Source organism: Eubalaena glacialis, chromosome 13, assembly GCF_028564815.1.
Source record: "Eubalaena glacialis isolate mEubGla1 chromosome 13, mEubGla1.1.hap2.+ XY, whole genome shotgun sequence".
Lineage (NCBI taxonomy): Eukaryota > Metazoa > Chordata > Mammalia > Artiodactyla > Balaenidae > Eubalaena > Eubalaena glacialis.
The window spans coordinates 87,483,826-87,496,490 of record NC_083728.1 but is presented as its reverse complement, the minus strand read 5'-3'; the positions used below and the strand labels follow the sequence as shown (position 1 = coordinate 87,496,490).

The 12,665-nt window shown below is 57.2% G+C and overlaps 2 protein-coding genes across 2 annotated transcripts; one reads left to right on the top strand and one right to left on the bottom strand.

Annotated features, from left to right (window-relative positions):
* Positions 1–1,806: 1,806 nt before the first annotated feature.
* On the top strand, positions 1,807–7,865 carry AP1S1 (adaptor related protein complex 1 subunit sigma 1). Its single transcript, XM_061207951.1, has 5 exons — positions 1,807–1,892; positions 3,743–3,921; positions 4,573–4,681; positions 5,669–5,806; positions 7,058–7,865. The coding sequence occupies exons 1-5, from the start codon at positions 1,890–1,892 to the stop codon at positions 7,103–7,105; spliced, it is 477 nt and encodes a 158-aa protein (XP_061063934.1). The 5' UTR covers positions 1,807–1,889; the 3' UTR covers positions 7,106–7,865.
* A 1,355-nt stretch (positions 7,866–9,220) lies between these two features.
* Positions 9,221–11,871, bottom strand: VGF (VGF nerve growth factor inducible). Its single transcript, XM_061209296.1, has 2 exons — positions 11,693–11,871; positions 9,221–11,182 (listed from the first exon to the last, which is right to left on the bottom strand). The coding sequence occupies exon 2, from the start codon at positions 11,160–11,162 to the stop codon at positions 9,345–9,347; it is 1,818 nt and encodes a 605-aa protein (XP_061065279.1). The 5' UTR covers positions 11,163–11,182; positions 11,693–11,871; the 3' UTR covers positions 9,221–9,344.
* Between the last annotated feature and the right edge of the window lie 794 nt (positions 11,872–12,665).

The window sequence follows — 12,665 nt, the reverse complement described above, 5'->3', positions numbered from 1 at the left end:
AACTGCCCACTGCATCAAATCCGAACTCATCTGCAGACACAAGCTTATTGCACCCACTAACTCATAGATTCTCTACGTGTATCATTCACTAAACATGAAGAGATAAATGCAGTCCACTATCTTCTAGTTAGTTTAAACCACTTGAGTCTATGATTCCATGTGAGCAAAACCCCTATTTCTCACAATTCTCTCATGGATCTTATCTTCTCTGCAGCTAGGCATGGCATGTTGAGACAAGGAATTCTAGAAAGTGTCATCTTTCCAAGGAGTGTAGGAGTTTACATCTCTAGATCTTCCACACTTCCTCGGGCTGTTGCCTAGATCTCTGCTTTACATCTTTACCTCACTGCTCATTACTTCTTTATATACAAACTTCTCCTCTCCCTTACGAGCACATTTTATTATTTTGCCTTCTGCCCTTCTCACACACTCCCACTCCTTCTTTTCACTCCATGATGACAACTTGCTTTATTGATATGATTCTTGACCTAAAAAATAACACCAAGATAGTTCAGCCAAAGTCTATGCCATTGGCAAGCCTATGATGTAGGCAGAGGAGAAAGGGAGATGAAAAACAAAGGAATAAGAAAAAGTAGTAGACCAAAGAAGTTGGGAAAGGCAAATAGTAGTAATCGCTACCAATATCAAGTGTTTACAGTGTGTCAGATACTTTCTATACAGCCTCAAATCGGACTTGCAAGGTAGGTATTGCTATCTTCATTTTTTAAATGAGTAAATGGAGGGTTAAAGGACCCACCTGAGACTATACATCAAGTAGAGATCAGAGACCAGATTGCATCCCAGGTGATTAGGCCCACCCCCTTGCACCTAAAGCATATGACCTCCATAACAAAGAGTAAGAAGAAAAGAACGCAAAGTGGAGACAGGTAGAGCCTTACCGACATTTGCTTCAAGTGCTACTCAAAAACAATAGCATCATTAGTTACCAACAATTATCTAGAAATATGCCATTAAGTTTTCGGCATGACAAAATTTAAGATTTTTCTCTTATCCATTTATATGCAAACTCCTTTACTACGTGGACACACACACACAAGTATACACACTCACACGTGCACATCCTCAGTCAAAAAGCTTGTATTACAATTTACATCCTTCTCATCTTTACACTTGTGTCTGGGTTACGACTGTGCCTTTTTAGCTTTGACCCATGCCAACTTTTTAAGATTCTCTTTATTTCTTCCTCTTTCGCCTTAATCATGCTTCTCCCCCTCTTCCTTACATCACTTTTCTATCAGCCCCTCCTTTTCTCTTTTTATTTCTCATCTGCCTCATTACCTACACCTTTCTCTTACTTTGAGTGTTGTTGCATCTAGCAGGTTCCCAGTAGATATCTATTTTGAGCTCCATACTTCTCTCATGCTTGCCCCACCACCACCCTTTGTCTTTGCCTTCCTCGTCATTCCTCCTTCCCTACAGACAATTCCCACCCTGCTCCCTCTCAGTCGCCCACGCCCCTTCCATTAAACCGCCCTACTTCCTCACAAACTCCAGCGGTCATCTCATCCACCTCTCACCCCTTTACCCGCCTTTCTCCCCCAAGGTTCCAAAGCGCGAGGACCTCATTGTCCTCCTCCCCCATCCTCCAACCAGCCCACAAGACAGCCTTGTTACCATGACGACAGGGCTACTCAAAGCTGAAGTCAAGGACCTGGTTGCCATGGCTTCCGCTTCTCCACCTCCAGCCCCGCCCGCGCGCCCCGCAGCGTTGGCGCCTGCGCAGTACGCAAAGCCTTGGTTCTCTGAACCGCGGCGGACAGGGCGGGGCTTCAAGCGAGAGGGAGGGAAGGAGGCGAAAGGATAAGAAAGGGAGTGGAGCTGGCGCCTACGGTGGCCGAAGAGGGACGCGCAGAGCCGGAGGCTGCAGGATGGTAGGCTGTGCAAAGAGGGAGGGGAGGGGGAACCGAGGGGCGTGGGCTGCACCTGCAGGGGTCCTTGGGGCCGCCCTCGGTGTGAGCCGCTCTTTCTCCCTCCGGTCCTCAGAGGCCCTCACTTACCTGGGCGGGTGGGCTAGCCGGCCTCGGAAGAAAGAGCAGCTGGAAATGGCTTTAGGGAGAAGGCGCGGAGAGGGGGCGCATTTGTGGGGAGAGAGGGAGGTGACTAGGGGGCGGCGGGACCGTCCGGAGCCAGGGGGAGCGCGCGGGTCGCGATCCAAGGGGTCCCAACCACTGCCGCAGGGAAGTCGCCCGAGGAATGGGGGCTCCGGGGCCTGTTGGCGGAGGGAGGCAGCGGGGGTCGCGAGTCACCGAGACCCTCTGTCCACGTGCAGCCCAGAGCGGCGGCGGCCGGCGGGAAGGGCGATGTGTGCGAGGGGATAGTTTCCGGGTCCGAGGAGTGGACGTCCTGCCTCACCTAGAGGCGGGGGTGAGGTGGGGAAGCCAAGTGGGCTCGAGGTTTTGCTGTCGGGGACCCAGGCTTTGGCTTCCCGGTTCCGGTGCTGTTGGCTCTCCGCCCCCCACCCCATCCTCTTTCCGGAACTCGGGCCTTCCGTCTTCCTGCTCCCGGCCCACCTCCCATCGTAGCCGCACACGGCTCCCTTGCGCCCCTCTGTTGACCACCCGCCGCGCGCTAGCAGCGCTTCTCCTTCCCCGCCACCAAAAAAACCCAGTTCTCTCGAATTCTGATCCTTAGCCGTCTAAACTAGTACTGTTCCGCACACCCAGGACTCCAGCCCTGGTAATGTACACGGAGAGAAGAGCTACAGGGAGAGGGAGACGACTCCTGGATGTGGCCCGGACCCGCCCACCCCCCCCCCCCGAACTGGGAAGCTGTGGTTGCACGGGGTAGTGAGGGCTCTGCACTCCCCAGTCCACCCCCCTGCGCTTGTTCCACAAACATTCCCTAGGCGAGCCACCCTGAATGGCTGTGTCCAGACTGAGGGACTGAAAGGGAAATTGGTCACCTGGTATCTGGGGAGGTGTGGGCGTTCAGCAGGAGGCACCCTAAAAGGAGGAAAAGAGGAATATGGCTGGCCAAATGCCTGGAGGGCCGAGGAGAGCAGAGGGTGGAATCCGGGGCTCCCAATACCATGTGCTAACGTGAAGGATACCCCTGGGCACAGGACTGGCACGGGAGGGCAGTGTGTTGGGGACATCAGCAAGGGTGTATGGCTAGGATGGGGTGGAGGATTGAGGTAGCTTCTTGAGAACAAAATACCTGATTTCAGCGTGGTGGTGGATAGAAAGAGCAGGAAAGAAAGCAGACATCTCTGACATCAGCTATGGGCTGCTTGTCACTGTGCTAGCATTTTACCCACCTTTGGAAAACAGGATTAGGAAACAGGAGGTCAGGAAATAATAATAATGATACCTAATGTGTTATAGTGCTTACTACGTGCCAGGCACTGTTTCACGTATCAACTCCTTCAATCCCACCTAACAACTCGGGAAAGTAGGTACTTTTATTATTTCCATCTTACACACCAAGAAACTGAAGCCCAGAGACATAAAGTAATTGCCCAAGGCAAATTGCTCAACTACTAGAGCCAGGATTTGAACCCAAATGACAGACTCAGAAACTCTGACACCCCCTACAAGGAAAGGCACCTGCTGGTGGGAATAGCCAGAGTTGACAGCAAGGGCTGATGTTTTGAAGAAAGTAGGAGCCGTGAGTAGAGAAGAGTTAGATGGGATGAGTTTGGGGCTGTGTATTTCTGGAGGAAACCAGCTCAGAGAACCAAATCTCTGACCCTTGGCTCTGACCCCCCCCCCCCCACGCCCAGATGCGATTCATGCTGCTGTTCAGCCGGCAGGGGAAGCTGCGGCTACAAAAATGGTACCTGGCCACCTCAGACAAGGAGCGAAAGAAGATGGTTCGGGAGCTTATGCAGGTCGTTCTGGCTCGCAAGCCCAAGATGTGCAGCTTCCTGGAGTGGAGGGACCTCAAAGTTGTCTATAAGAGGTGACTCCCCACCTACTTTCAGACCTGCCTGGATCCTGCTTGATTGGGGTCTGGGATGGGTTCACCTGGCCAAGAAATAGGCAGTCCCTTCGGTCAGGGAGAGTTTAGAGCTAAGGACATCTGGAGGGCAGTGATGAACTCCAGCCACCTTTACTTTCCAAATTCACCTTGAAGAAAGTCTTGTTCCCTTTTGGTTTTGCTCAAGCCTGACACCTACTTCATGCACCTACCTCTGTCCCAAAGGCCCCATCTTGTCTATTGCACATGTCCCTGGCAGCCTCATTCAACAATCATAGATCCTGCACCACTTTCCTAACACACACACACACACACACACACACATACATATGTGCACCAACCCTTTCCAGTTCCTCCTCTGAGCAGGTGAATTCGTGGCTCAGGTTTTTGCTGAGTCAAACTGAACAGGTCAGAGGTCGACAGGGAAAGAGCTTGCCTCCCTGCCTGCATTTGTGAGAGGCACTAAGAGGCAGAGTGAGTTACTGTTTGCATACCCTGGGGCCACCCCGCCTGTGTCCAGTAGGGGCACAGACTGGGAATGGGGGGAAATGAGAGGTTTGGGCACAAAATGCCTGGGTCCCAAAGCAGCCCCAGCAGCCGTCCCAGCCATTCCTCCTGTGCCCCTGTCCTCAGATATGCCAGCCTCTACTTCTGCTGTGCCATCGAGGGCCAAGACAACGAGCTTATCACGCTGGAGCTGATCCACCGGTATGTGGAGCTCCTGGACAAATACTTCGGCAGCGTAAGTCTCCCCATCCACCCATTTCCATACGCAGCAATCCCCTCTTTTTACCAAACTCTGGGATCCTTCCGGTCTCTGCCCTGGAAGACTCAGGAGAGGGGAAGTTGGAACAGTGAGAACAGTAGTTAATCTCCCTCTTTAAGTCTTAAGCCTATTAGCCATGCCCCTTAATCAGCTCAGGGGGGAGGAGGGTGGGGACCAGAATCTGCCACTTAGTCAATCCATCTAGAGCTCAGCTCAAACTTCTCACACAAGGACAGAGGCCATGTTCAGATTTTTATCAGTGGTTCCTGACCTTGACTTTGCTTTGGAATCTTCTGGAGAGTTTTTTAAAAATAGCGATGCCTGTGTCTCACCCCCCCCCCCCCCGGAGATTCTGAATTAACTGATCTGGGCTATAGTCTGGGCACTGGCAGTGAGCTCAGATCTTAGGTGGGGAATGGTAATAACTCCATAATTTGTATTCCACTTAATAATTTACAAGGTGCTTTCAGGTTCTCCTGTTTTCTCCTCATTCCATCCTATGAGTAGGTGTTGGTGTCTCCATTTTCAGATGAGAAAACTGAGACTCAGAGAAATTAAATGACATGTAGAGTTAGCTGGTTAGTGTCAAAGTGCTGCTTGGAACTGAAGTCATTTACCCCGTGATCCAGAATCTCCTTCCCTGCCCTGTCTCAGTGCCTAGGGAGGGAAGCTAGCCCAGCCTCTGGTAGGAACTGTGTCGGAGATTTGGGGGGAAGGCAACAGGAGTCAAGGTCAAGGGTAGACTAGAGCAACTAATATTTCATGATCACAGAGAAAGAGGCGAGAGAAGGAGAAGGAAAAGCCGAACCGAGGACTAAGGCCTAGGGGTTGGGAGGACGTAGACCTGGGGCAAGAACCCAAGGTGGGGAGGAGTGGTCACGAAGGCCATGGAACCGTGATGAGAAAAAAGGGGGGTGGAGATGCACCTTGACACTCAGCTCTGCCTCCCCCACCTCCTCCCAGGTTTGCGAGCTGGACATCATCTTCAACTTTGAGAAGGCCTACTTCATCTTGGATGAGTTTTTGATGGGGGGCGACGTCCAGGACACCTCCAAGAAGAGTGTGCTGAAGGCTATCGAGCAGGCGGACCTGCTGCAGGAGGTACGGGCCGGGACAGTGCGGAGGAGGGGGAAGAGGACCAAGGCCAAGGGCGCCCTCCCTACCCTGGACTCCTTGCCTGCGGGCCCCAGCTGCCCGTTCCCACCCTCCCTGTGGCGTCTGGCCCCCAAGGCGCCTGGTTGGCCAGCTGGCCCTCAAGCCCTAACTGCTCGGGGTGGGAGGTAGTGGGGGTGGCAGACGGCCGCCTGTGCCAGTTCCCCGCTCCTTCTCCCAAGACCCAGGGTATCTCATCCCAGCCAAATCGCCTTTGTCCCACGCTTCTCTTGGCATTTAGGGTTGCTCAGAGAATTGGAGAAGGGGCACATGATAGGTCATTCTTTCTTTCTTTTTTTTAAACACACACATACTCAAAGCCTCTGCTCCTCAGAAGCAAAATTTTGCTATGGGGATTTGGGGGTTGGGGTTGAGGGCGCCTGGTTGTTGATTCTCCCTTCTATCCGGCACCCCCGCCCTCACGCCATTACTGCCTGCCCCCTCTCTGCTGTGCCACTGCTGAGCCTTGGTGCAGGGAGATGAGTCACCGGAACCTGCAATGATGAGCAAGCCGGCCTGAGCTGGCTCTGAGGAGGGGGAGAGATGGGGGGCGGGGGGGGGCTCATCCCTGCAGAAGGAGAAAGGGCAGAATCCAACTTGCCACCTCACTGGTCCAGCTCCCCCATCACACACACACACACACACACGCACACACACTCATACACACGTGCCCTGGCACTCACACACCCACCCTGTTGCTAGTGCTCTGCTCAGACCCTAGTGACTCATCTCTCTGCAGTCTGGTCCACCTTTCCTCGGGGACCTGATGCCAACTTCTTACTCCCTCCCCGCACCCAACCATCTGCCACCCCCAGCCCTGGGAAAGCCAGTTTCCCAGCCCCCAGTCCCAGTTTTACTCCCTCCCCTTCAGATACTAAGGCCGAACCCCCTTCTTGCCAAGCTCCTGGCTTTGGGTTCTCTGGGTGGTGGTGGACTCAACCTGGACCCCACTCCTTGCCATGGCTGGCTCTGGGGGGTGCACCTGGGAGGCGCTCCTGGGAGGCTGGAGAGCTCCCCTGAAGGGTCCCCAGCTGTTCCAGCCTTGGGCTCACGTTGGCTTCTCTCTTCCCTCCCCGTGTCTCTCTGTGCTTCCCCCCCTCTGTCTGTCCTTACGATTGCTGTCTTGCCCACCCTCCGCTCCCTCACCCCGTCTGCCTCTCCTGGTGTCTCCACATCACCCTCTGTCTGTCTCTGCCTTAGGAGGATGAGTCGCCGCGCAGTGTGCTGGAGGAGATGGGTCTGGCCTAGCCTCCGCCCGGGGCCGCGTGGAGATGTGGGGAGCTGGTGGAGAGGCAGGGCATCGGTGGCCCTTTTCTTGGTGGGACCCAGCTGCCCCTCCCCTGCTGCCTCACCTTCTTTTGCAGTGAGCTGTGGGCTCAGGACCCTCAAACATTCCCTCCCTCCACCCCCTACCTCCTGTTTCCCCTTTTCCCACTGAAGGTTTTAGGAGCTAGGAGGCAGGAAAATGTGACCAAGTTGGGGGTGCTATTTGGCTTTCATCCCCTGCCTTTGAAGAACTAATGTCACCCCAAACTCCCCCCCCCCCCCGCCCTTATAACTGTAAATATATAAATATGTCAGGTTAAAGGGAAAAGGTTTTCAGGGCTCTTCTCTTCTCCCTGCCCCATAACCTACCTCCAGCCCTCCCCGCAGCCAGCCAGGGCAGCTTCTCTGCCTGGGAGGGGGACCTCCGTGTCTCCAGAGGGAAGTCCTTTTCCCTCATCTGTCTCCTCCCCTTCCTTCTTGGCTGCAGTGGGGCCTCTCTTGGCTGCAGTGGGGCCTCTGTTCAGTTCCAGAGGAGGAGCAACATAGTTAATGTTTTTCTAACCTTGCTACTTTGAGGGAAGGGAGGGCTGGGGGAAGGGTAGGCTTTACAGAAGACTGGGCCCTGTCCCTCCTTCACTCTGAGTTCGAGTTCCGGGTGAGGCAGGAGCTAAGCGGGTGGGGTGGGGAAAGTGTCTGATTTTTTTTTCTTTTCCTCCGAAATAAAAGGAAAAGCATTTCTGGACTTTGCCTGGCTTAGGCTCTGTGAAGGAAGGCAGGGCTGCTGCGATCAGTCAGGACGCGAAAGCAACACTGCCCGTTCCACTCATCCCTGGAACTAGGGTTGCCAGATTTAAGGCCAAAAAAAAAAAAAAAGGAAGATACCCAGTTCAATTTGTTATGATAATGATAATGTTTTTAGGATAAGTGTGTCCTGTGCAAATGTATTCATTGTTTATCTGGAATGCAAATTTGACTGAGTGTCCTGTATTTTACCTGGCACCGCCCTCCCCCCAAACAGATTTGTGAGCTCAGTGTCTCTGACCTCAGTGGCCACTGACCAAGGTGCCTCCAGCTCCCTGAGCTGCCTTCAGACAGGGAAGAGCAACTCCTGGGGACGTGGTTTCACTCCTCTGAGGTTTCTTTGTGGTCATTCACCTGGTTTAGTTTCATTTGGGGAGGAGACTCAAGAGTTCAAGGATATATCCCATCCTCTATGCTTAGAAAAGGCTTGAGAAGCAGTTAAAAGCAGGATGTTTCCATGGCCGCCAACCCCTCCTCCCCATATGTCTTGTGAGGTACATAGGACCAGGGAATTTAGGGAGCAGTTAAGGGAGGTGGGTGGGTAAGGTGGAGCAGGGGCGGTGGGAGCCACCAGCACTGCCTAAGTGGCCCTGAGATCGTGCAAAGAAGAATTTACTAGGTGGCTCAGAGCTGCGGCACCTTATCCGCTCTGCATCTCTCTGCCAGGGCCTGGGGACCTGTGACTTTAACCCCCAAGCTGGAAGTGGAATTTAGGGTTTCCTAAAGGATGTGAGCCTATTCTACGCAACCCCCCCCCCCCCCGAATACGGTTGAAAGAGGTTCTATCACTCAACCTTGGCTTTTGAGCAGGAGGAGATGGGTGTTGTGGATGGCGCTTCCCTCACCGCCCCTTGGGAAGGACCACGCAGGCCCAAGGGGACGGGTGAATAACCGAGAACAAAGTCCTAATAAAATAGTCACTTTTATTTCTTAGCAAAACTATTTCCTCCGTGAGGGGTATTTACAACAGAGTAGGGAAAGAAGGGGTAAATTCACAGCGATCCGGAGAGGGTGGAGAGGCTCTTGGGAGGCCCAAAGGGCGGGAAACAGACACTTCTTCACACAGTTAACTGGAAATCCTTTTTCCGGTTTCAGACCGGGACATCCCGAGAGGGACTAGGTGGGGACGGGGCCCCGCGGGGGCAGGGAACTCGCACAAACTACCCGGCCCCCTGTGCTGTTCCCGAGACACCCGTGAGTGAGTTTGGGATTTCGGGCTTCCGACGCACGAAGAGGTCTGACAGGTCCCGGCGTAGCCCGGGGGCGGGGCGGCCCGCGGGCGGAGGGGTGGGCGGGGGCGGGGCTGGGCGGCGGCCGGGGGCGGGGCCGGGCGCATGCAAAACACTGAGAGGGGAAAGGAGCGACACGGAGGGGGGGTGGCGGCGCGCGCGGCGGCGCGCGGGGGCGGGGCCGGGGCCGGTCACGGGCGCCTGAGCAGCACGTGCTCGATGTAATTCTCCAGCTCCTCCTGCTCCTGCAGCCGGCGCTCCTCTGCCTCCGCCTGCTCCTGAGCGCGCCGCGCGTGGGCCTCCCTGTCGGGATAGTGGCTCGAAGGCGGCAGGGCGTGGTGGTAGTGGCGGCGGCGCGAGGCAGCGGGTGGCTGCAGTGTTCGCGGCCGGATGTAGTTGGGAAAAGGGTGGTAGGGCCCCGGGGGAAACACCTCGTCCTCCTCCCGATCCCAGGGCGGGAGCACCTCGTTCCAGTCGGGCAGCTCGTCCCGAGCCGGGGCGGGGGAGAGGGGCTGGGGCTGCGGGGAGCGGGCGTGAGTGGGGACGGGGGCGGCCCGGGGGGGCGGCACAGGCTCGGGAGGGGCGTTCTTCTTCCGCTTCCGCTTCTCTTCCACCTCCTCGATGATGCTGACCACGTCGTCCGCTGGCAGGTGGAGTTTGGTGGACAGCTCAATGAGGCTATCGATTGTCTGCGGGTCCATCTCTTCGTCGTCGTCGTCCTCCTCCCCGCCCTCCTCTGCCCCCTCGGCCTCCTTTCGTCGGTGGCCGGGCGTCTCCTCCTGGGAGCGCTTGTCTTCGGCTCCGGCTTCCCCGTCCTCCTCCTCAGCGAACAGTAAAGCGTTCTGTCGCGCCCTCTCCGCCTCCTCCGCCTCCGCCTCCGCCTCCGCCGCCTCCTCATCCTCTTCCCCCACCCTCTCCTCCCCGCCGCGTCTCTCCTGCTCCGCCTCCTCCTGCAGCCCCCGACCCCCCAGGCCGCGCTGCCGAGCCCCGCCCTGCAGCAAATACTGGAGCAGCAGGTCGGAGGCGAGGTCGGCCAGCCGCTCTTCCTGGGCCGCGGCCTGCCGTGTGGCCTCCGCCTGCCGCCGCCCGGCTTCCACCTGCGCCAGCCCTTGCTGTAGAAGGCGCTCTCCCGCCTCAGAGCCGCCCAGGAGTGTGGTCTCCGGCCGGCGCGCCTTGGTAAAGGGAGCGCCCAGGCCTTGGTACGCCTTGGACAAGGGTGCCAATGCCTCACCTAGGTGTGTTTTGGGGGAGGACACTCCTTCCCCGAACTGGTGGGCTTCGGGAAGGGGCCCGCTCTCGGGCATACGCGCCTGGAATTGCGGGGGAGCAGGCGGCGGCAGGGCCGCGCGCTCCGGGACGCGCGCCTGGAACTCTCCCCAGGACGCCCGCCACACGCGCTCCGGCCCGGGGCTCTCCAGGTTGACTCGGGTCAGCGTGTGCGTGCGGGTTTCCGTCTCTGCTGCCGCCGTCTCTTGCTGGCGCTTGGCACTGCTCGGACTGAAATCTCGCAGTTCCTGAAGCAGGGAAGCTAGCGCCTCGAGCTCCTCGGAGGGGTCGGCCGCCTCGGGACCATTCTCCTGAGTCTGAGGGCGAGGCGGGGCCGCGGGCGCCTGGGTCTCTGGCGCTGGGAGACTGTGGGTCTGGCTGCGCACGGTCTCGGTCAGCAGAGCTTCTGCTGCTTCTTCCTCTGGCCGCTGCTGGGAGCCGCCAGGCGCTGGGGGCGAGGCCGGGCGGTCGAGTGCCTGCAGCAGCACCGCGGCCAGCGCCCGGGGATCCACGCCCTGGAAAAGCTCTCCCTCGTCCTGCGGCTCTGAATTTCTAGCGGCTCGGACCTCTGGGGCGCTAACACCCTTCGGCCCGAGTACTGCGTCCCCAGCTACTGGCTCTTCATGCTCAGAGCTGGGCGGAGGTGGCTGAGCCTCAGGGTGCCCCGGGGGCGCTGCTCCCAACCCCTTGGTCAGTAGAAGGAAGCAGAGGAGGACAGGAGCCGGCAACCTGAGCGATTTCATGACCGAAGGGCTGCCGGAGACTGTGAAAAAATAGAAGTGACCAAAGAAAGAGAGGGTTTCTGTAAGAATTTTCCGCTCTCTGATTTTATATTCCCTTCCCCCACCTTTAATCAGGAAAGCCGGGGCTTCCCTTATCCCCCTAACCTTACCCTGAAAAGGGACGTTTAGGAGCAAAGGAGGAAGATGTTGTGCCGATCTCTGGAGTCGTGTAAATGGGAAAACGCCTGCAACCCTTGCTCCCCCAGTGCCTCCTCGCCCCCTTCCCTGAGCCAGCTCACTGCCAGCGCCCACGTACTAAGCAGCAAGGATACGGGGGAAAAAAAAAAATCTCTGCTCCCTCCCCACAGGACTCCCCGGATGGTGCGTGGGCGACTTCAGCAGCAAGAGAAAAGCGGCGACTCCCCCATTTACCAGGGACCCTTCCCGGGGGCTCCCCGCTGTGTTTTCAACACTCCCAACTGGGGGAGAGAGAACCCTCCCTCACGCCCACGGCTGCTGAGGGTTTGAGGGACGGACAGCAGAGTATTTACCAGCTGGTGCCACGACGCGGGAGGTGGAGAGGAGGGTCGGGGCGGGGTTGGGACAGGGGAAGATCGGGACTCGTCCGCCTCGGCTCCGAGCGGTGGCTAGGATACGAGCGATGGTCGAGGTCTGGCGTCCAGTGGGCTGGGCTCAGCTGGGTCCGCGCGGCTCCGGGAGACTCGCTCGCTCAGGCTTCAGCACGCTGGACAGCGCCCGCGCCGTTACCGCCTTATAAAGAGGAGCGCGCGGGGTCACGTGGGAATCGCCCCGCCCCATTGACGTCAATGTTCATTCATGGGGAAGCGGGCGGGCGCCTAGAGGCGGGAGGCCGCCCAGCGATTGGAGGATGCGTGCCCCTCCCGGCCCGCGCCTGCGCGCTGCAGGCCTCTGTTGGAGGGGTGTGCGCTAGCCTGGCACCAGGGAAATGAATGAATGAAGGAATGAATGAATGAAATGCTGAGGCGGGCGGGGCAGGGGGGCTATGAATGAATGAAGGAGGGACGAGGAGAAAAGGATGAATGAATGAATGGCAGAATGAATGGAAGGGTGGATTCAGAGACGCTGCAAGGCGGGAGGGTGGGTTACAGAGCAACTTGCAGCGGCGGGAGCCCGACTAGCGGAATAGGGTGGGGGGTCTCCCAGCGTCTGACTGAGTCCCATAGGAGAGCCACACTGGGAAGGGGGAAGATAAGGATTCCAAAACTGAGGAGGGGGCCAGACTCCCCATTCCCCGACTGCACGGTGCGTGGGGAACACGCCCAAGGACGGCGTGAACCTGAGAGAGGAGGGATGGTTCTGCGCGCCTGCGGGCGCTGTCCGCGGATCTGCGGTGCAGGGTGCGGGCCCTGGGCCGGGGCACATGGGTGGATCTTGAGGCTTGGGTGATCCTGTCGGAAAGGATCCGAGTTGGAAGAGATAGGGAAAAGATTGAGGATGTGTGTGCCTCTGTGTCGTGTCTGTTCATGGTCTGTGCGTGTCTCG